At 36.5% G+C, this 24745-nt stretch overlaps 1 protein-coding gene across 4 annotated transcripts in view; it reads left to right on the forward strand.

Annotated features, from left to right (window-relative positions):
- TASOR (transcription activation suppressor) overlaps nucleotides 1-24745 on the forward strand; it is a 52089-nt gene that overhangs the window by 19788 nt on the left and 7556 nt on the right. For 2 of the 4 annotated variants that reach the window (XM_082738652.1, XM_082738650.1), the window contains exons 12-18: nucleotides 11505-11577; nucleotides 11664-11735; nucleotides 12890-13591; nucleotides 16685-17091; nucleotides 18464-18605; nucleotides 19888-19947; nucleotides 23381-24315. In XM_082738652.1, coding sequence (XP_082594778.1) covers nucleotides 11505-11577; nucleotides 11664-11735; nucleotides 12890-13591; nucleotides 16685-17091; nucleotides 18464-18605; nucleotides 19888-19947; nucleotides 23381-24315 — 2391 coding nt within the window. The remainder of the gene's footprint in view (nucleotides 1-11504; nucleotides 11578-11663; nucleotides 11736-12889; nucleotides 13592-16684; nucleotides 17092-18463; nucleotides 18606-19887; nucleotides 19948-23380; nucleotides 24316-24745) is intronic. The other 2 variants (XM_082738653.1, XM_082738651.1) reach the window with 1 other exon arrangement.

The raw sequence follows: 24745 nt of genomic DNA on the forward strand, positions 1-24745 counted from the left end.
GACTATTCTTCTGGATGACACAGTGATAAATGGAGTTCCTCCGATAGATATGGTTTGTTTCAATACAGACAGTCCTGTATTTGAAGATTCAGAAAGAACAAGATGCTTGGTGAGGTTGAAAAGAGATAAAGGAACAACACTAGAGTAGTTGAGAGAAAGTGGTAGGACATGAGGCTAGAAAAGTGTGTAGGGGGCTGTGTCCCTGCAGCGTTATGTAGGCAGTGTTCAAGTGATTGGAAGTTTTAGATGTAACCCTAAGAGCAATTGGGTGTTTTGTTTTTTTTTTAAATACTTATTTATTGACACAGAGAGAGAGATCACAAGTAAGCACAGAGGCAGTCAGAGAGAGACAGGGAAGCAGCCTCCCTGCTGTGCAGGGAGCCCAATGTAGGACTCGATTGTAAGACCCTGTGATCATGACCTGAGCCGAAAGCAGAGACTTAACCCACTGAGCCACCCAGGCACCCCAGCAATTGGGTTTTAAAGGGAGTAGCATGAAGTTTTGATTGTGTGTGCAACATGATCACATCTGTGTTTTGGAAATTTATCTGGTTACTCTGTAGAGAACTAACTGAAGAGGGGAGATGAGGCATTATATTAGAGGGTGATAGTGGGTTGGAGGAGAAAGATAAGAATGATGATATAAGAGACTGATTTAAGGGATATTTGCTAGATAATACTTAAACAGATAACAATTTTACTGAGTTCAGATACACAGATTAGGTCAGACATCAGTTGTGATGGGTTCAGGAAAGAACAGAAAATTCATGCTATTATGCATAGTTTAGCTGAAGAGAGAGGAGGTAGTTACAGAGGAGAGAGAGGGGCTCATGTTCACATGTTGATGGGACATTGTAGTAGAGTGGGGAAGTTTTTTTGCTACCTAGAGAGACAGGGAAGCAGCCTCCCTGCTTATGCTACCTACTAAGGTATGCTACCTAGTAAGTTTTTCAGCAGTTGACTTCCTTTTACTCCTCACTTTGTTGAGCCTCAATTTCCAGGTAGTCAAATGGAGGTTAGTATCAATGATTTTCAGAACTTACAATTGCATTTTTAATGGCTTTGCAGAATTTCATTGTTTACATATATGTTTATGGGTGGGAGAAAGTCAAATTATATGCAAAACTTAGAGGCAGAGATTATACACTTATGAATTGGTGGACACCTAACAATAACTTTTTTTTAGATTTTATTTATCTGAAGGACAGAGAGAGAGCGTGTGAAAACACAAGCAGGGGGATGGGCAGAGGGAGAGGGAGAAGTAGGGTCTCCCCGAGCAAGGAGCCGGGGGTGGGGGGGGGGTGGGGCTCCATCCAAGAACTCTGGACTCATAACATGAGCTGAAGGCAAATGCTTAACTGAGCCACCCAGGCGCCCCTAACATAATAACTTTTTGACTAACCAGCTAGAAATCTTCAGGCTAGGCATCTTAACATACAGATGCACATTTGCTGCATAAGGTACTTTTGTATTTACATTTCTTGTTTTGTTTTGAAATACAGCTATTCCTCATCATCAAAATCTGTTTAATTCCAGAGTTCAGGAAGTGAAAGTTTAGATGGTAGGTTAGGATATGGTGAGATATCCAAATCTTTTTGGTTCTTGCATTTCAGAGAATGAGTATTGAGTCCTGACAGTGAGTTTATCAGAGAATTACAGTATCTGTTCCATTTCTAGTAGTGAAAATCAGGATAGGAAGATACTGGTATTTTATTCTTTACCTGAGCAAATATTATACTAGGTTCTTAGAGGACTGGATTTTCCCAGAATTAAGAAATAAAGATTCTGTAGCTTAGAGGGCATGAATGTTCCACAAGGATACACTACCTGAATCTAATGGACCCTGGGTATTTTGTGGAGTTATACCTTTTCCTACAAACCTCTGTGGAAATTATTCTAATTACAGCTACTTTCTTCATAGTTCTAATGATGATGGAAGATGCATTGAGGACTGTTGGGTTCTCAGTAATTTTATCTTGAGTATGTACACAGTATTATTGATCAGAGATTTAATGAATACCTCACAATAATAGATTTATTAGTCTTCCTTTGCCCTCATCCTTAACCTTAGGGCAACCCAAGGAAAGACAGGTCTGTTATCCTAGGCAAGTAGCTGGACATTCCACAGGCCAAGGACAAGGAAAATGGTTTTTCTTTGCTTATTAAAGGAAGAGGCTACTATCTCCCTCCCCTTCTGGAAAGTTCTCCTTGAAAACGTAATGGGGGCACCTGGGTGGCTCAGTGGGTTAAAGCTTCTGCCTTGGGCTCAGGTCATGATCCCAGGGTTCTGGGATCAAGCCCCACATCAGGCTTTCTGCTCAGCTGGAAGCCTACTTCCCCTCCACTCTCTGCCTGCCTCTCTGCCTACTTGTCATCTCTCTCTGTCAAATCTTTAAAAAAAAAAAAAAAAAAAAAAAAGTTAAAGAAAATGTAATGAATATTAACTCCAACCCTGCAGTAAATAAATAAAATCTCTTCATGAGCTGCTTAGCCTTCTGGGACTAAAGACATCTCCAAGTTTCTGGGACTCCTTCATCGTTGAAATATTAATACCTAAGTCTTCCTGGCACGTTGGGGCTTAACATAGGAACTAATCTGTTCTGTAACCTCTTGGCCCCCTTGTGTACTCACTTTGCACTCTCGGGGAGATAAAGGAAATTTAATTATCCTTTTCTCTCAGAGCAGTTACTTAGGTAATTGACTATAGATCTAATTCTGAAAATATGTGAGGAGTAAAATATTTCTGGGGGAATGAAAGCAAACATTCCCTATCTTTATATTTACGTTTCTGTGTATTCGAAGGCTAGTTTTGATAGAGGAGCACTGAAAAATCTGGGGAAATTTTATTTTCTCACAGGGAGATTTATAATGTAAGTAAAATTATATTGAGCTCTCTTTTGGTAGGGGTAAGTTAATAATTTTTTTTTTTAAATATTTTATTTATTTATTTGACAGAGAGAGAGGGTCACAAGTAGGAAGAGAGGTAGGCAGAGAGAGAGGGGGGAGCAGGCTTCCCACTGAGTAGCGAGCCTAATGCAGGCCTCCATCCCAGGACCCTGAGATCATTACCCAAGCCGAAGGCAGAGGCTCAACCCACTAAGCCACCCAGGTGCCCAAGTTAATAATTCTTAAAGCTAACAATATAAAGGAAAGTGATGGATGTTCCTAAATTTGAATGTTATTTCTGATGTGAACATTCTATATATTTCCTGGTGTACATGTACAAGAATATTTTTCTCTTGGGTATATATTTTTATTATCTCTAAGTAGAATTATTGAATCTTAACATAAACACATGACTGGCTTTACAAGATAATGCGATACTGTTTTAAGTATACCAATTTATATCCCCTACTATGAGCAAGTTCTCCTTAATTCACGCAGTCACTGATAAAGTCAGACTGTAGCAAAATCTATAAAAGTTGTGTAGTTATAACTATAGTTGTAGTTACAACTATATTGTACTGTGATTTTAGCCAGTATTTTCCTGAGATACGAGTCGATCATCCTTTTATAAATTTATTTTAGTGTTCACTTGCCTGTTTTTCCTTTGGGTGGCTTATGTTTTCTTACTAATTTGAGGAATTTTGTATATATTTTGGGTACTAATACTGAGGTACGTGTGCTAGAATGTTTTTTTTTTCTTAAGCTACTTGCCTCTTTATTCATGGTTGGGTTTTTTGAAGAACAGATGTTCTTAATCTAATTAAATTTATCTGCCTGAGTTTTAAGCACTGTTTGTGAAATCTTTCACTGTTTAAGAAATCTTTCCGTACCCCTAGATTTTACAGATATTGCCCTAAGTTTTCTTGTGAATGTGTTACGATTTTTGCCTCTGTGGGTTTATTTATTTATTTTGGGGGGGCATGATATAATTTAGGAATCCGACTTCACTTTGATGAGTAACAAGTATGAATAACAAGTTGTTCTGAACCATTTATTGAATAGTGTCACCTTTCTCTACTAAGAAGCCTTGATAGGAGGTAGAGCCAACTGCCCCACTTTTTTCATCCTTTTTAGGAGTGTTTTGCTATATGACCTTCAGCTTTTTTCAAAAATTTAAGTTTCAACTTTGCTTTTTAAAAAAAAATTTTAGAATCAGCTTCAAGGTTCCTCCTCCTAAACCCTCTTCTCTCCCCACCAAAAAACCCCTACTGGGATTTTTTAATTGGAATTTTATCAAATCTGTAGATCACATTTGACAGAATAGATGTCCTTTGTGATACTGTCTTACCCATGAACAAGATTATCACTTCATTCCTTTAGGGTATTCTTTTTTTTTTTTTTTTTAAGATTTTATTTATTTATTTGACAGAGATCACAAGTAGGCCAAGAGGCAGGCAGACAGAAGAAGGGAAGCAGGCTCCCTGCTGAGCAGAGAGCCAGATGCTGGGATGGATGGGCTCAATCCCAGGACCCTGGGATCATGAACCAAGCCGAAGGCAGAAGCTTTAACCCACTGAGCCACCCAGGCACCCCTTTAGGGTATTCTTTTAATAGAGTTTTATAATTTTCTGGATACACATCTTGCTTAGTTTTTGTTCAGTTTATCCCTGGGCATCTTGCTGTTTTTTGATGCCATTATGAACAGTATTTTCCATTTCAGTACATTTTCTGTTCTGTATTTAAAAATGTAATTGATGCAGGGTGCCTGGGTGGCTCAGTGGGTTAAACCTCTGCCTTTGGTTCAGGTCATGATCTCAGGGTCTTGGGTTCGAGCCCCACATCAGGCTGTCTGCTCAATGGGGAGCCTGCTTCTTCCTCTCTTGCCTGTCTCTCTGCCTACTTGTGATCTCTGTCAAATAAAAAAATCTTTTAAAAAATGTAATTGATATTTATATATTGATTTTTTTAGATCAGTGTATGAAATTTGAATAATTTGTTCTTGTTTTTTTTTTTTAAGATTTTATTTATTTATTTGACACACAGAGAGATCACAAGTAGGCAGAGAGGCAGGCAGAGAGAGAGGAGGAAGCAGGCTTCCCGCTGAGCAGAGAGCCTGATGTGTGGGGCTTGATCCCAGGACCCTGGGATCATGACTTGAGCTGAAGGCAGAGCCTTAACCCACTGAGCCACCCAGGCATCCTTATTTTGTTCTTTTTTATACATTATTTGGGATTGCTGTATAGACTTTATCATCTGAGAACTACATTGTTGTATTTTTTTCCTCTCCTTTCCTTTAGCTTTTTTATTTCTTTTTCTTATATTACTGTGTAATCTAGGCTCTCTAGTACTACAATGTTGAATAAAAGTGGTGGTTGTAGGCATTCTCTTACCTTTTTGAACATGTCTAACATCAGTCACTAGGTAGGAAGTTTGCAGTAGGTTTTTCACAAATCTCTTAATTAGTTTAAAAATTTTCTTCATTTTAACCATAATGGGTTTTGAATTTATTGAATGCTCTGGGAGGGCCTTTATCAAGATGGTAACATGGTATATTAGTGTATTAGGGTCCTCCAGAGGGATAAAACTTGTAGGATGTACACATACAGAAAAAGATTTATTATAAAGAATTGGCTCACACAGTTATGGAGGCTAAAAAGTTCCAAGGTTTGCAGTCAGCAAGCTGGAGAGTCAGGAGAGTTTATATATTAAACTCATCCAAAAATACTCAGAAATAGCTGGAATAGAGTTTGACCAAATATTTGGACACCCTGTGGTCTAGTCAAGTTGACACATAAAATGAACCATCACATGTAGAATTTATCCTGTAGACTTATAAGATGAATTATATTTTATCTTTCTCCAGTATTAAACTGTATTTGTTTTGCTGGTTAAGAACACCAACTCGAGGGGCACCTGGGTTGCTCAGTTGGTTAAGGGTCCAACTCTTGATCTTGGCTTAGGTCTTGATCTCATGGTCATGATGAGTTTGAGCCCCACCAGGGTGGAGTGGAGCCTACCTTTAAATAAAAACAAAAAACTATCAGCTCCACTTTTTTTCTTTATGAAATGTGTGGTTTGGTCTGTGAATGTTCTCTTTAGGAATTTTTTATCTGTGATGATGAGTGAGTTTTAACGTGCAAACTTTCTTTCTCATATTGTCCTTGTCTGGGTTTTGTATCCATATTCTACTAGTTTCTTAGATTTGATTTAAGTAGTATTCCTCATTTTGCAAGAGATGGATGTATAAATGATTAAAATGATACATTCTTTGGATGTTTTCTACCACTTAACTGCAAAACTTGTCATTTATGGATGATTTAAAATAATGATTCAGTTTAATAATTGAACTTTTCAGGCTTTCTATTTTTCCTTGGTTAAGTTTGAACATATGGTTTTGTTTGGTTTTTAGGAATTTGTTCATTTCTTGTGTTTTTGTGTTTATTGTGATAGTCATTTATATAGCTTCTTATTAATAGCTGTTATGAGCGTTATTATATGGTAATTTCATTTTGCTTTCCTTGTTTAGTCACTTTCACCAGAGGTTTATTTATTTTATTGGTCTCAAATTATGGTTTTAACCTTCTATTGTATCTTTGTTTTATCTTTTACTAATTTTAGTTTTATTAATTTTAGTTTTATTAACTTCCACTTTTGGAGGGTTCATTTTATTATTTCTGCCTTCTTTGGAAGTTGGGAAAATGGTCATTGGATTTTGAGTTCCAACAACTGTTTTAGTTGCATTCCACAACTTCTAATGTGTAGAGTTTTCATAATTGTTCTGTTCTAAATATTTCTTGGTTTCCATTGTGATTCCTTCTTTGACACATGATACAGAGGATGTTTTTAAATTTCCAAATATTATACTTTTTTAATTTGATCCTGTCAGAATAGGTGGTGATTATTGGAAATTTATTGATACTTGATCTAAAACTCACTATGTGGTCAATTTTTGAACATGTCCTCTTGGTAGATTTGCTGCCCCCCCCCCAAAAAAAACCCCCATGTATTCCTTAATTGTTAGATCCTGGGTGCATAATTCTGGGTTGACAGCTATTTTCTCTTAGCACTTTAGCTATATTACAGTATCTTCTGGTTTCTATTTTTGTTGAGAGGTCAGTTCTTAGTCTAATTACTATTCTTTTGTAAGTTATCTTTTTTCTGATTGCTTTTTATCTTCATCTTTGGTGTTTTGCAATTACATGTCTGGGTGTAGATTTCTTATTTATCTAGCTGGTGTATATTCTTTTGTATCTAGATTTACATATTCATTTCTGTAATACAGTTAGGTATTATCTGGCTGTATTTGTCCTTCATTCTGTGTAGACTGTCTGTAGGACCCTAGAGCACCATATGTCAGGTCTTTTCATTTTGTACTTGGTATTTTTGATTTTCTTTTGTGTTTTGTATTCACTTGTTTCTGTGTGCTGCATTCTGAGTAATTTCATCATAGCTGTTTTCTAGTTTACAAATTCTGTCTTTAGCTGTGTCTAATTTGTTGTTTAATTCATTCATTGAGTGTTTAATTTCACATATTTTTGATTTCCGAAAGTTATATTTGATTATTCTTGATCTGCCTGGTCTTTTTTTTTTTTTTTTAATAGATAGATTCTTGTTAATTTTTTAGGAATACTTCCTGAGTACCTATCATGTGCCAGGCACTGTTATAGGAGGTGGAGGTGTTACATTCTGATGTTCCTTGGTATTTTTTTATTGAAAGGAGCTTCACTGTTTTAGTCTTTTTTTTTTTTTTTTTTTTTTACATCTAATTTATTTGTTTAAATAAGAAATCTACACCCAGACATGTAATTGCAGGGGTACGGGTCTGTGATTCATCAGTCCTATGCAGTTCACAGCACTCACCCTCTCCAGTGTCCATCACCCAGCCACCTCATCTCCCTACCCCCTTCCCCTCCAGCAACCCTCGCTTTGTTTCTTGAGAAGAGTCTCTTATGGTTTGTCTCCCTCTCTGGTTTTGTCTTGTTTCATTTTTCCCTCCTTTTTTCCTATGATCCTCTGTCTTATTTCTCAGATTCCTCATATCAGTGAGATCATATGATAATTGTCTTTCTCTGATTAACTTATGTCACGTAGCACAATAGCCTCTAGTTCTATCCACGCCATTGCAAATGGCAAGATTTCCTTTTTGATGGCTGCATAATATTCCTTTTTGTTTGTTTGTTGTGTGTGTGTGTGTGTATGCACACCCCACATCTTTTTTTTTTTTTTAAGATTTTATTTATTTATTTGACAGGCAGAAAGAGCAAGAGGAGGAAGCAGGCTCCCTGCGAAGCAGAGAGCCTGATGTGGTGCTCGATCCCCAGGACCCTGGGATCATGACCTGAGCCAAAAGGCAGAGGTTTTAACCCACTGAGCCACCTAGGTGCCCCAAGTATCACATCTTCTTTATCCATTCATCTGTTGATGGGCATCTAGGCTCTTTCTGTAGTTTGGCTATTGTGGATATTGCTGCTATATGTTTTAGCCATTTTTAAGTGTACACTTTTTTAGTGATTTTTAGTGGATTCACAGTGTTGTGCAACCATCACAACTATCTGTTTTCAGAACATTTTGTTCACCCCAGAAAGAAACCTCATACCCATTAAGCATACGCTCCGCATTTGTTCTCCAGTCCCTAATAACAATGAATCTACTTCTTTCTTTATGGATTTGTCTGTTCTAGATACTTCATGTAAGTGGAATCATGCAGTATGTGCCTGGCTTCTTTCACTTAGCATATTTTTTTTTAAGATTTGTATCTCTAAGAGGGGGAGGGGCAGAGAGAGAATCTTCACATAGACTCCTCACTGAGCATGGAGGGCCCACATGGGGCTCAGTCTCAAGACCCATGGGATCATGACCTCAGCCAAAACCAAGAGTCAATTACTCAACTGACTCAGTCACACAGGCATCCCTCTTAGCATAATACTTTTAAGGTTCATCCCATGTTGTAGCACATATCAGTACTAAATTCCTTTTCATGGCTGAACAGTATTTCCTTGTATGGATAATACCACATTTTGTCCATTTATCAGTTGTTTCCATTCTTCTTTATAAATAGCTGCTATGAACATTTGTACCAGTTTTTATGTGAACATGTTTTCAGTTCTTCAAGTTATTTCTTTAAGCAGCTCATAACCTGTTTTATATATTACATCTGAAATTCCAGTTGAAATCCTGGGGTGTTAGAATCTGTTGTTTCTGCTAAATCTCAGTTAGTGTGGCTTATTTCCTCCTAGGTTGTGAGCTTACTGTTTTATATTTTTAACATATTTTTGTTTGCTTTTTTTTTAGACTTTATTATTATTTTAGTTTTTATGTAAATTAAGGTTAGTTAACATGTAGTGTAGTATTCCTTTCAGGGGAAAGATTTTATTTAATTTAGAGAGAGAAGGGGGGGCGGGGGGGCGCAGAGGGAGAAGAGAGAATCTCAAGAAGACTCTGCTGAGCATGGAGCCTGACTTGGGGCTGGATCCCAGGACCGTGAGATCATGACCTGAGCCGAAACCAAGAGTCAGACTCAACCAGTTGAGCCACCCAGGTCCTGAAAGATTTTATTTTTAAGTAATCTCCACATCCAACACGGAGCTTGAACTCACAGCCCCGAGATCAAGTCACACACTCTACCAACTGAGCTAGCAAGGTTCTCCAGCATTTTTGTGTTTGTACCATGTTACCTGAAAAGTCAAAATAGTAGAATCAAGAAATAAAAATTGGCAGACTAGATTAATACTGTTTTCTGAGGGGAAGAAAACAGTAAGGTATAATAGAGGCAGCAGAAGGATGGAATTCAAAGGATGTTTCTTCCCCCACAGCATTTAAAGTGTTTCTGGGAGCTAAAGGCAAAGATACTATTTTTAGGGCCTGTCTCTGCTGGAGTGTTGTTTTAGGATGTGGATTCCCTGTGCTCCATGGGTCTCTGGGGATGTTAAGGCCCATTAAAAGACAAGGGTCTTTATGGCACTGAACCAGTGGAATTTAAAACCCTGGTATTAGAGTGGGTGAGACATTAAAATTATCTATTTTTTCCTTAATGACCACAAAACATGAAAATCTTACTCGTACTTCCCAGCTTCGTGTTCTGACAAACCAAGAGATGGGTAAAATGTTAAAAGGAATATGATATGTAAAATGTTTTAGGGATACCTAGGTGGCTCAGTAGCTTAAGGATCTGACTCTTGATTAGGTCATGATCTCATGGTTGTGAAATCCAGCTCCATGTCAGGCTCTGTGCTCAAGAGTCTGCTTGAGATTCTCTCTCCCCCCGCCCTCTGTGCATACTCTCTTTCTAAATAAATAAAAATGAAACATTTTGGATAAAAGTATTTGAGTCTGAAACAAATTTTGCATGTACATTGTCCATTTTACTTTTGGCTGTTCATTGTCTTTATTAAATGTAAATCGATAGCAGTTATTTTCTGTCCATTAAATTATGGGTTCTTTCACAGACTTTGTTTACTGGAATTAATAGAAATTTAGGTGACACATACTTCCTTTTAGAGTCCCGATAACCTTTTATGTTCAACTGTCATGCTTAGATCTTCTTTTCTTCCCCTTTCTTCAATCTAAAACATACTGCAAATGATTGCAGTAGCTGACAAACTTTTTTGCATTACTTTTTTTATTTCCCCTTCCTTCACAGTGCTGTTGGAGTTTTTTTGTTGGTTTTTGAACTCCATTTCAAAAGGACATATACTCTTGAGGGCATTCCTGGCTAACCTGGTATTCTTACCTAAAAACAATTGAGCTCATAATCTTTCTTTCTAGACTTGTATGTTTGTCCTAGTCTACCATCACCTTTTTGCTAATCTTAAGTACTCTAATGCCTGCAGACCATTCATCAATTGTAACTGCCTTTGCTCATGATGTTGACTCTTAAAATAGTCCTTCCCATAATCTTAGGCTCTTGGCAGTGTTCCTATCCTTCAAAATCCACCTAAAGTACACTGTCAGTATCTTTTTCAACTTTAAACTATATTTTTTCTCTTCTTGTTGTTTTGTATATTTTTTTGAGAACTTCTCTGTTTTGAATAATTATTGATATTTCTTCTGTTACTCTCCACCCAATTATAAATTTCTTATGATCAAGGCTCTTGTGTTGCTTGTCTTTAAAGTTCTTTCTGGCAAGGCAAATTGCCTTAGTTTGAAAGGTGTTCATTAACTATGTGAAGAATTAGATTATAGCAACACATTTAATTTGAGATTAGCTTGACCTCATGAAATGTAATGTTTGTGCTATACTTGTTTTTATACCCCTAACATTTAGCACACCGCTTTGGCAATTTAACATGTCTTTTGAATTGTTGAGGAAGGTATTTGAAGTCTTTAATTTGGTCCTTGTATTTTAGTGTCAAGGAAAAATTGAGTTGGTTTCACGGTTAATTAGGGGAATTCGTTCAGTAATTTCTTCTTATTACTAATATGAGAACTAGGGAATTTTTGTTTGCTTGGAATTCTGTTAATCAGAGAGTTCATAGAGTATTTAATGTGGTAGCAATATTTTTCCTAAAGCAAGATGATCAGTAACTTGTTTGCTTTAATTATTAGAAACTGCTGTGTGCCTGCCTTATGATGAGTAATAATGAAGCAGATTCAACTTCTTCCCTTTTCCAAAAATGCAGGTCCTTGTTAAACCTTTGGGAGACCGAGGATACCTTTTTCTTCTCTCTCCTTGTCAAATGGTTTCTCCATATGGTAAGTGATCTCTCTAATCTTTACAATTCTTTTTAATTTTTTTCATTAGAACATACTGCTAACCAGTTTGGCTTCTGTTTTTTTAGAACATCAAACTGCCAGATCTCGAGTCCTACATGCTTTATTTCTATTTCAAGAACCTAGAGGCGTAGTTACTTGTAAGTTCTTTGAATATCTAAATCAAGTCACTGATAAATACTTACATTTCTTTGAAATTTTCCAGATAACTCAGTAAACATTTTTTTTCTTATATCATATTTTGGAAAATACTATGGGGCTATTAAGATGTATTAGTAAAGCAAAATAAAACATAAACTATATATGACTTGATTATTTTTTAATGGAAAATTCTTTGGGAGTTAACAGTGTTTTCACTAAATGAACATTGATTGTAATTATTTTTTTTTTAAATTTTATTTATTTATTTGACAGATCACCAGTAGGCAGAGAGGCAGGCAGAGAGAGAGGGAAACAGGTTCCCTGCTGAGCAGAGAACCCGATGCGGGGCTTTATCCCAGGACCCTGGGATCATGACCTGAGCCGAAGGCAGAGGCTTAACCCACTGAGCCACCCAGGTGCCCCACTGATTATAATTATTAAAATACTGTAGTAGCTTTGGTTTTTAGGGTTCTGTATTATTAGTAGTATTTTTTTTAGCTGAGTTCATTTTTGCATTCAAATTTTAACAACAATAAAAAGATCATATGCTAGTCTAAATTTAGGCCATTTAAAATTAATAAAAATTTACACTGGTGTTAGAGAAAATTTGCTATTCACTGTTTCTAAGAAAGTACTTGAATGCTATATTAAGGTAAAATTCCCACTGATGGGTTTCATTGTTAAATTAAGAATGACATTTTCAATTGTAGCCACTTGGTGTTGAGATATCTGTCTATACGGTGTAAAACATTAATGTAAAGTTAGATTTATTACAGTACAGCAGGAAGGAGTGACATTGCTATCAGTTGCAGGATTCTCTTACAAGGGACCTCAGATTTTGCCTTGCTTCTTTATTTCTCTTGACATTTCCCTGCTACCAGTTGAATGCCAAGGGACAATAAGAAATGAAGATCTTCAATGAGTGGGTGTTTTTCCCTTTAAAAAAATACCCTCTACAATTTTTAGTTTCTTAAGCGGCCTCTTTTTAGAAGCAACACTCTTCGTTTATTTCTATGTTGCATATATGTATTAGGGTACATTACTGCTAGTCTGGTTTACCATTAATGTATAAATGTTGTTGCATTTTTTTGACATGTAGATCTGTGTTTGATTCTTGATTGCTAACATGGTTTGCCTTTTTGTTTGTTTACAGCACAGAAAGGTTCAACTAATGCAACACCACAGAAGAGACATGAGAGCATGACAGATGTATTAAAAATAACTCAGTTTTTACAGTTTGCTTTGATTCAGTGTCGAAAGGAATTCAAAAATATAAATACTATAAATTTTCATTCTGTTGTTGAAAAGTATGTAAATGAATTTTTTAAGCGAGGTTTTGGTTCAGGTAAACGAGAGTTTATCATGTTTCCATATGATTCCCGATTAGATGATAAAAAGTTCTTATACTCAGCTCCAAAAAATAAATCCCATATTGATAATTGTTTGCATGCCTATATTTTTCGGCCTGAAATGTATCAGTTACCAATTTGTAAATTGAAAGAGCTTTTTGAAGAAAATAGAAAACTTCAACAGTTCAGTCCACTCTCAGATTATGAAGGCCAAGAAGAAGAAATGAATGGTACAAAAATGAAATTTGGAAAACGAAATAACTCAAGGGGTGAAACTATTATACCTAGAAAGCAGAAGTCCTCTCACTCTTTGGATTATGATAAGGATAGAGTCAAAGAATTGATTAATTTAATTCAGTGTAGGAAAAAAAATGTGGGTGGGGACTCAGACACAGAAGATATGAGAAGCAAAACTGTCTTGAAGAGGAAGCTTGAGGATCTACCTGAAAATATGAGAAAGCTCGCCAAAACCAGTAATTTATCTGAAAATTGCCATCTATATGAAGGTAAAAATATCAGGTTGCTTTTATATAGTATAAAAATAACAACCAAAAATACAGTAAAATAGTTCTGTCCTTTCCCCTAGTACAGGCGTCTGCAAGTTATAGCCTCAGAACCAATCCAGCCTGTCCCCTATTTTTGTAAAGAAAGTAATCGGATTTCTGAATTGTATAGCTTAGGCTAATACAAGGAAAATAAAGTATGCTTGGCTATTGTCCTATTAATTGGAGTTCTTGTCCTTTTATGTCCTGTTAATTTTATAATTGGGAAAGTACATTGAATATTAGGTTCCTTTAGCATGTTGCTTAGTGAAAGGAACCTTCTGAGGTTTAAAATTTGATATCTTAGATGCATACACATTTTTTTTCCCACCCCAGTAATATGTTTGACTTGTTCTTTTTTTCTATTTTTCTTTATTTTGTTTTAGTTGACAGTAAAAGTCAGAAATGGGAGATCCTTTTTTTAAGTGTGTGTTTCAGTACTGCAAGTACTCTAAAACCTTTTTCATCTAGATTTTTAATATCTTCACACTGCTTAAAAAAGCATGAAATGTCTTTGAGTTCGTGGACCTTTGAATTTTGTGCTGCTGCTCTTCTTGTTGTTTATTGGCAGATACCAGTATTCCATTCCTGTTTCTTACTAAGCTATTTTACTTGTATATGTTCAAATTCAGTGTGTCTCAGAACTGATTAGGTTAAATCCGTGTTTTTATACTGTTCTCTTAGCCATCAGTGCTTGTATCCTCAGTTACTTTTCACTTATCTGCTCTTCTTTCTCTATTCCTACACGTATGGTAACCGCTGGCCACGTGTTTAATTTAAATTAAAATGGGGGCACCTGGGTGGCTCATTGGGTTAAAGCCTCTGCATTCAGCTCAAGTCATGATCTCGGGGTCCTGAGATCGAGCCCCACATCAGGCTCTCAGCTCTGTGGGGAGCCTGCTTCCTCCTCTCTCTCTCTCTGCCTGCCACTCTGCCTACTTGTGATCTCTGTCAAATAAAAATCTTAAAAAAAAAATGTTTAAATTAAAATGAAATAAAGGTTCATTTCATATATTATATTTGGAACATTGCATAAGCCATACTACTGTATTGCAATAGCACAGATAGAGAACATTTCCATCATTGTAGAGAGTTCTGTTTGACAGTGCTGTTGTCTTCAGTAACTTTAAAGTGTTTCTTCTTTATAGTGTTTTTTCTTTCCAGCATTTTCATCTTGTTCTTACCTCTTGGGTGGCTTTCCTGGCATCTGTCACCCATTTCAGTATCATGTTCTTCCAGTCTCAGCTTCGTATACGTCTTTTCAAAAGTTTTTGATAGATTGGCCATAACCCACATGGGTAACCATGTTTCCCACTCTTTTTTCCCATATTCCTTGATTAGGGTTCATCTCTCTCCCCAGAATATGTCATAGTCAGCCCTTTACACTCCTTTTTCTTTTTTCCCGAAGCATCTTTCATTTCTCTCAACCCTTATATCTTTGCATTTCAGATCCCTCCCTAGATTTTGGCTCTTCTGTTTCTTATTGTTATTACCTTTAGCTTACGCCATGCTGAATCTGTGGACATTTACTGATCTGCACTGCCTTAACTGTTGACCTGGTGTCTTGAGAATTAACTGTTTACCATGTGCCAGGGGTTTTACATATATGGACTCATTTAGTTCTTGAGTTGTAGACATTATTATCCTTAATTTACAGATTAAAAAAAATCTGAAGAATTTGAGTAATTTTACCTGAAGTTATGTAGTTCATTAATCCATGTTTAATTCATAACTTAGTTGTGACTGACTCTAAAACATTATAAATACAGCCCAAACTTGGCACATAATGGTCAAGATACTTAAGTTTCAGTACTGATTTAGCTGATAATTGATTTTGTCTATGTGAAAAAATAGTCGTGTGTTACAGTCAGGCTTTATCAATAATAAAAATGGTGGGAAAGCCAGGCCAGTAGGCCAAAGTAGAGGCCAAATAGGCAGGGGAGAAGGGAGAGATAGGTTAAATTTGAACTAGTGACAGTCAGACTTGCATTTCTAGGTGTTCCTCATTTGTGTTTCTAAATTTTTTCCCCCTGTGGTTCATTATACCCTGCTTAAATTGGAAATCCTGACATCTATCCAGGCTTTACCCTTCTTCAGCATTACAAGCACCATTTCCTGAATGTCTATTCCCTTTGCAGGTTTTAAATATAATGGTTGTGCAGATCACCCATATTTATACCTGCTTGTAACCATCTCTTAACATGTTTTCTCTCATAGTATTTTTTGTTCTTAGTGCAAGTTTGGTATAGACTGCTTCAGGATAATTTTGTATCTTTAGTTTAGCTTTGTTATGAATTAAGTAATCTAGTCATTCAAGATAAGGTTTTAGATTATAAGAATATCAAGCTTTATCTTAAAGACAAAATCTAATAGGTATATAGGAGATAGAAATCAAATTAAGCCATGGTTTGGTTTTTTTTAGTAGATTAAATGTAATCTGCATGTCCTAACATTTTGCAGAATAACAAGTACAGATATTTTTTCTGTTTTCAAGTCAGATAAAACTGGGGGTAAACGGATTGAGATTTTGGTAATAGAGTTTAAGGTAACTACACTACAGGTATTAATATATATTATCCATACTACTAGCATGATGTCTGAGCTCATTTCTCCATTAATACAGTTTTCAAGTTATGAAAATAAGCTTTCATTATGGTAATTTCTAGCTATGTGCAATTTTTTTTTTAATTTTTCTTATTACTTTTAAAGGATTTTTATTTATTTGAAAGATAAAGTACATACATATGGGGAGAAGCAAGTACGCCACTGAGCAGGGAGCCTGATGTGGGGCTTAATCCCAAACCCCTAGGATCATGACTTGAGCAAAAGGGAGGTGCTTAACCAACTGAGCCACCTTGGTACCTGCTATGTGCAAAATTTTAGAACCAGTTATATTTGTAAAGAAAGGGATGGATGTACTTGTACAGTCTAAGCCAGTGGTCTGGATTCTTTCCCATATATATCTTATGACAATTAATTTCTAGATATATATGATTTTTAAGTTTTTATGCAAACATTCCAAACTAAGATAAGGTTTTTCTTTCTCTTTACCTTCAGGGTCTCCTCAGCCTATTGGCTCTCTTGGGCATGATGCTGATTTGAGACAGCAGCTGCAGGATACCTCTAATTCCGGTGTTGCTGATATCCATCGGCTATTTAATTGGCTATCAGAAACACTAGCAAATGCACGGCATTCTGATGCATCCTTGACAGATACAGTCAACAAAGCCTTAGGATTGAATACTGATGATGCCTATGAAGAGCTGAGGCAAAAGCATGAGTATGAGTTGAGCTCTCCCCCAGATAAGAAAGAATATGAGCAGCCTACTTGTGCAAAAATTGAAAGTGTGCATTTTAAGGGGACTCAGAGCCCATTGCTAGAAGTTGATACATCATTGTTAAAGTATCCTGTTGCTGTTTCTACTGGTGAAGCAGGCATGGACCATAAGCTACATTTGAAAGAAGTAAGCATGTGTCTTTTGATTATATATGTTGTTTTTGTGAATGTGTGTCTGGAAGAGGATGTAGGTGTGTTTCAATGGGATTTTTTTCCCTTTCAAAAAGAAAGAACATACACATTGCAATGAAAGTATCTGTCCAGGATAGTAGTTCTAAGTTATTCCTTATTACAAAGGGATAAATGCAGAAGTAGCTGTTTTCCTTCTTGCTTATAGGTTTGTGTGTATCGGCATATATATAGTTAATAAAATTGGATCCCCAAAAGATTGGCTTTCTTCTGGCAGTTCTAGAATCCAAAAGTGATATAAACAAGATTAGGTAGTTTGTATTTTTCATGCAAAGAGGAATGGAATGTGAGTGTCCTTTAAGGATTACTTCTGAAATGACTCTGAGCATTGCTTGACAGGACATCCAGTTTATTTATGAAGGAAACAGTACTGATCTCCAGCTGAGAAGTAACCTTGTCTTCCCCAAAATGTGGCTGCATCTCTGGAAAATAACAATAACAGGATGGCACCATTTTCCTAAGGGTTCATTTCTAATTTCCTTTTCTCTCCTATTTCTCTCACCTGCCTTTGAATAAAAGTCATATGCATGTCCCCAGGCTTTCTGCACATAGTTTTAGGATATTTATTTTAGGGGGAGGATGGTATCAGGAGACCCACTTGCACAAGTATGTAACTTAGGTAACTAACTAATATTATTAACATTTCCTGACATATTTAATATTCTAAATTGAGTTGATAGGAGCATGGGCCAAACTCTGCCCGCTGCCTTCATCTCTCTCTTTATTTATTTATTTATTTATTTATTTATTTATTTGAGAGCGCAGCCGAGAGGGAGAGAGAGAATCTTAGCCCATCATGGGGCTCAATCTCAACCCTCATCATGATCTGAGCCAAAGTCAAAAGCCAGATTCTTAACTGACTGAGCCATCTCGGTGCCCCCGCCCACTGCCCGTTTTTGTAACTAAGGCTTCAGTGGAACACTGTGGAACGCAGCCATTTGTGTAGGTGGGTACTCTGGCTGCTTTTGCACTACACAGGCAGACCTGGGTATCCAGCCCACAAAGCCTAAAATACTTGGTGCTTTTCTGAAAATTCTTACAGCCACTGCTCTAAATCAACAGCAAATTATGTTTTGAGGGAAAACATTATGTTTTAATTAAGACGAGAGTATTTTAACTTTGCCATGCTGTTTTTACTCATTTGTAATGTTTAGATTGAAGCTTGTGGATTTGCTATCAAAAACCAGTGGAATGTGTGACTTGGTTTCAGGGTTGTGAGTTCAAACCCCACATTGGGTGTGGAGCCTACTTGTTTATTCTGGACATAAAAGTTACTTGAAAAGCTATTGAATATGTACTCTAATTTTTAGGATCCAAATTTAATTAACATGAGTAATTTTGAAGATTGTAGTCTGTGTCCCACTGTTCCCATTGAACATGGATTCCGCAGACAGTCTAAGTCAAATAATGTTGAAGAGACTGAAATACATTGGAAACTGATTCCAATTACAGGTAAGAACACGTATACTGGGACTTTGGTTTGCTTGGTTTTACTTAGCAGTTTCCTAAAGGGTTTATCTTTTCTAGATTCCATTCTTGGGTGAGTGGGTGGTTCATCTTACTTGGTTCTGACATCATCTTATTTTGAGCAATGTAATGTTGGTTTTGGTGCATTTGGAGCAATGATGCTGGTTTTGGTCAGCATCAGCAAGTATCTGCAAAACAGCCTATGAAAGCAGAGGGATTTAAAACATGCTTTCCCAATGGAGTTTAGCATGCAGACTTCCAAATGAATATTGTTGGCAGAAATTGAGTTTCTAATAAGGTGAGGTAGTGACAGAGGTGAAATGACACCTCTTTGGGACAACAGATTAAATGTTATCTTCTCAAATTATTAGAATACACTTCACTATAAGAAGCTATCATCTAAGAAGTTACGTTGAGGTTCATCTCTTTGGGAAAAAGCAAACAAACAAACTTGATTTCTTAACATTGGATTATCTTAGAAAACTTAGATCATCATAGAGATTTCCCTGAAGTGATCAAATGCAGAAGTCCCTAGAAAGCTTATTGGACCATGGGGCAAGACTAGGTTAATGTTGAAAGATCATTTTACAGTATTCTAATTTCTCTGTGTAGACACATAAACACACACACACATATACATACTCTTAATATTCTAAGTTCTTACCTTTGTTAGCTAAGCATTTTTGGAAATATTCCCAGGGCACATCTTTTCCATTCCTAGTCCTTTAAAAAGAAAAAAACAAAAATAAAAACAAACAAAACCCAACTTTTTGCTAAAAAGTTAGACTGGCTTGTGACCTAGAAGCTACTGAGACCTCCAAGAACTCAGAAGAATTTCTAAAACTTGAAGAATTACCATGGGCTTCAGCACCATTCTCTACTTAGTATCTTACCAGAAGGGCAAGAGCTCTAGAAGTGACGGTAGAGAAGTGACTGGTACTGAAGAGCTGGAGATGTTGGCTTGAATGGGAGAACACAGTAAAAAAGTGGTAAATACAAGTCATTATCCTAACCATTCTTCATTTAGGTAGCTTTGTAATTGATGTTCAGAGCCATTTTAAGGCGCAACATCTAGATGTTGATATTCCATCATCATCTGAATGGAAAGGGAAGCAACTTCTTTCTCTGAATGACCCTTCTGGATTGTTTTAGGCAGAAGATGTAATACTTGGATTTGTTAGTATTTGGGTTTGTTGGAAAGGTGCTTAATATAGGTATCACATATATCTGAAAAGAGTCTACAAATCTAATGGATGCTTTCCCTCAGGAGGGAATGCAAGAAGCCCAGAAGACCAGCTGGGGAAACATGGTGAGAAACAAACACCAGGTGAGAAGTCTCCCCTTGCTTTTCCTCTTCAGAATTGCTCCTGGCATTTCTGGTTCTCTATCAGTAGGGCACCATTTTGAGTTCTGTTATTACAGAAAATTTGGACAACATCATATTTGCATTTAAAATCTTTGATTTGTATCAAATATTCTTATACAAAGAATGTGTTTAAAGAGGTCACTGAGTATTCGGAGATTAAGTTTTCTTCACTGTAGTGATTCTGTCTGATACGATGTCTTGGGAAGATGGGAATTTTTTTCTTAATCCATTTCTGTAGAATACCCTATGCAAAACAGTCTTCAAGTTTCTTTAAAGTTTAAAAAATAAAAGGATTGAGGCCCGTTATCTTCTAGGTTCATTATTCCTAATCTTGAATTTTTGACCCAATTCTTCTGATTATTTAAGTAAAGTAGTGTAAATAAGAGATTAGGAAACTGGGATTTCAGAAAGTTACAGATGTTGCTGATTAGCCAGTTGCTGTTGGTTCTTAGAAGACCTTTTCTTTTGTCTGAGTTCAGTCCATTCAGCATCTCTGCAGATAGTCATAGGCATTGTTTTCTTGCTTAGAGTTTGGTGGTAGGCCTTTTTTGTTTGTTTCAATTTCATTATATCTTATTCTTTCTGAAATCGTAAGTGGTAATGGGTTTTTTTCCTTAATTTGAAGGAAAGCTAAGTGGCATAGTTTTAGTTGATCTTTATGGTTTTCCTCTCCATAGAGTTTTTTTAAAAAAGACTGAATGCTTTTCTTTAAGAAAATCTTTTGTCTCCTCCTAGGAAAAATGACCCAAAAAAGCAAAACAGGAACAAAAGATATAAGACATACAGGAAAGTGCATAAATCTTTAGTACACAGCTCAATGGGTTTTTACTTGTATATAGACTCATATTACAACTGCCCAAATCAAAATTTAGAACATTTCCAACACCCCCAGGTTTTCTTCTTTAGTCTTCCAGTAGGTACTCCCCCTGACCCAGCTGTAAGCACTAATCTAATTTTGTTTGTTTGTTTGTTTTACCATAGATTAGTTTTACCTGTTCTTAAATTTAAGGTAAATGGAACCTACAATGTCTTGTTTTGTTTTTGGCTGTTTCACTCAACATTATCCCTGGGATTCACCTATTTTCTGTCAGTAATCCTTTCTTATTAGAAGCAGCCAGGTATCTTGTTTATGCTTCAACTTGCGCCATTGGCATCTGCAGTCCTCTTTTATTTGTCATACCATCTTTATATTTTGTGATGGAAAATGTAAATATGTAAATGATGCTGCCTTAGAGAACTCATTATTCCCCTTTCAGAGTCAAAGTACTGCAATGCTTGAATGACAATCACTAGAAAACATGTATTATTGTTATTGACATGTGTTTCCTTTAGATCATTACTGAGAAGACATTTTTAAAGATAAAGTCAGTTCTAGTGATTAGAATCTTATAGGGGAAGTTTGTGCAAAATAGAATTAGATGATGTTACTTTTTTAAAAGATTTTTTTTGCTTTTTTACATGGATTTAAGCTTAATTCAGCTTTAAAAAAAAAATTCCCTTTATCATAGCCCTTCGGGCATAAGCTTATTGGTCTGAACTACAGCTATATGTCTTGGGAGCAGGTATTTCATTTGAAATAATACATAATTGGAAGTTTAAAAATTATAGGTGGTATTCCCCAACCTCTTTGTTTTACAAGGTACAGTTTAAATGTTTTTATATAAATAAATCAGACATCTGATATGGTACTCAAGAAGAAGTGGAAAAGTATCTCAAAAAGTAAAATACCTCAAAAAGTCTTGCAGCCCTGTCCTAGACACTTAGTTTCATTGCATGGATCAACCTCTGTTTGAAATTTCTTATGTATCCTTCCGGACATCTTGTTTGTGCACTAAACCCCATGTTACAGATTTAAGAAGGATGTTCTGTATTCTGGATTTATTTTATGGAACTTGAATTTCTGCTTTAACAGTTTCATAAGTTTTTTGGGTTTGTTTGTTTTTTTTTTTTTAACTTTTTTTTTTTTTTTAAGATTTTATTTATTTATTTGACAGAGAATCACAAGTAGGCAGAGAGGCAGCAGAGAGAGAAGGGGAAGCAGGCTCCCCTCTGAGCAGAGAGCCCAATGTGGGGCATGATCCCAGATCATGACCTAAGCCGAAGGCAGAGGCCCAACCCACTGAGCCACCCAGGCGCCCCTCAGTTTCACAAGTTTTTAATTCTTATATTGGATATTTTGCTCCCTTACCCTTCTTCCACCTACAGACCTGTTGTGGTCTTACTTGCCAGCAGACCTTTGCAGTAGTTAACGGGTGTAGTGGTTCATGGCAACTTCCAGGGTTGGTGGAGAAATGTCACAAGCTGGCTGCTTCTGAGGCTGTTAAGAGCTTTAGAAAAGTGTGAGTGTGAGGAAAACCTAAACTGAATTTGTGTGGAGAGGGTATGTTGCCACATGTGGGTGCAAACTTGAATAAGGAATTCGCTGTACCTTCAAAGTACCATAGTTCTAAAAACTGTACTTATACCTGCAACTTCCTGATATAGAGGTACCATTTCATAGACTACAGCAGCGATTTGTTAGGAAATATTGGCCAAGATTTAAGAAGAATTAATTAAAAAAAATAAAACTTTATAATATCTGGGCAAAGATCACAAACTTTTTTCTTTTCCTAAAATACTATAAATTGCTGTTAAACATATTTTCCCCTTGTCTTTTAAAAAGGGACTTAGGATATGTGTTTTGAAATACAGTTTAAAAAACATAATATGGGGGTACCTGGGTGGCTCAGTCATTAAGCGTCTACCTTCGGCTCAGGTCATAATCCCAGCGTCCTAGAACTGAGCCCTGCTCAGCAGGGAGCTTCTCCCTCTCCCACTCCCCCTGCTTGTGTTCCCTTTCTTGCTGTGTGTCTCTCTGTCAAGTAAATAAATAAAATCTTTAAAATAAAAAAATTTAAAATATGTTTGAATTACAGTCTCTGGGGAAAAAGTATAATCTGTAGATGGAGCTAGCTGTCAAAAGTCAGAGTGTTACGGTTCCATTAACACCAGGTAGCTGAATGACCTTCTCTTCTCAAGATCTCAGGAGTGTTACTGTTAATGCAGATATGAAATGTGTTTTTTTCCATATTACTGAACCCTCCCCCTCAACAGATCTGGGAAGCAGAAATAAGCAAACAATTTGTATTGATGCCAGATTTGCACATGTTCGAACACTTCAAAAGAAATCAAAGAAAACATCCAGACTTGTTACTCTAGCTACTGAAATCCAAAGACCAGCCATAAGTAGAGCACATAGAAAATGGAGCTCATACCATCATTTGAGATATTTATTCTACCTTCCAGTGTAGAGTTTTAAATACATACTTTGATCTGACATTCCTATTTATGAGTTTGTGTTTTCAGATGTTATTTTTTGGGATTGCTCTTATAATAATGAACTCTTCCTATATAGGTATGAAATCACCAGAAGAACAAGTGGTGTATCTGCCACCACAGGAGGCCTTTCCTAACGACCCCCGGGTAATAAGTAGACAGAGAAGTTCTGATTACCAGTTTCCATCCTCTCCATTTACAGACACACTAAAGGGCACCACTGAGGATGACATGTTGACAGGTCAGGTGGTGACAGTGGAGGAGCAGTGTGTGCCAGCAGCAGAGCCGCCCACAATGAGTGAAACCACAGAGAGGACAGTGTTAGGAGAGTACAATCTCTTTTCTAGGAAGATAGAAGAGATTTTGAAGCAAAAGAATGTTTCATATGTCAGTAGAATTTCCACACCTATTTTTTCAACACAAGAGAAGATGAAACGGCTTTCTGAGTTCATATATTCTAAGACTTCCAAAGCTGGTGTACAGGAGTTTGTAGATGGCTTGCATGAGAAACTAAATACTATTATTATCAAAGCATCGGCCAAGGGTCGGAATTTGCCACCAGTCAGTCCTAATGATTCTGGTAGTAAGATAGCATTGAATCCTCTGGGAAAGCCTGTCCTACCAGTTTCCTCAAGTGACTTCAACAATAAACAGCTCCTTGAGCCACTTTGTAGTGATACTTTGAAAGACACCAACTCCATTGAGCAGCATTCCTCTTCAGCTTTGGGTTTAACTGAAGTAGAAGTGAACCAGCCACACCATGCCACAGAGCTGATGGTGACTTCTGATCATACTGTACCTGGTGATACTGCCCGGGAACCGGTAGAAAAAGAAACAACAAAATCGCCCAGTGATGTAAACATTTCTGCCCAGCCAGCTCTTTCAAATTTTATAAGCCAGTTAGAACCTGAAGTATTTAACAGTTTGGTTAAAATCATGAAAGATGTCCAGAAAAATACTGTGAAATTTTATATTCATGAAGAAGAAGAGAGTGTGCTCTGTAAAGAAATAAAGGTAACTAAATGAGAAGGTAATAATGGGAATGCTATATAAACTTGTCTTACTGGGTCTGATCTCTATAAAGTGGAGGGGGATTTTTTTGTTTTTAAATGTTGACCATATATTTTCATAATTTAAAACAGTGGGATAAGACTAGTAAGTTCAATTAAATGTAGAACCTCTAAGTATCTTAGAATCTTGTTTTATCATGATTTTATAGACCATTTGTATATACACTGCAAATACCTTTAAACTGTTGCTTCGAAGATTTTAAATGTTTCTTACCTGAGTTTTTAACTAGAAAGATACAGAGAGGTAGAAGAAGCTGTTAGTGTTTATTTCTTGGGAGGGGTGGTTATCAGTCAAATAGAAAAAAACTGCCCAGGGATGACCTAATGGTGATATATATATAGTCTTTTGGCATTTCCTGATACCCTGATCATGT

Source organism: Mustela nivalis (assembly GCF_964662115.1).
Source record: "Mustela nivalis genome assembly, chromosome: 1".
NCBI lineage: Eukaryota > Metazoa > Chordata > Mammalia > Carnivora > Mustelidae > Mustela > Mustela nivalis.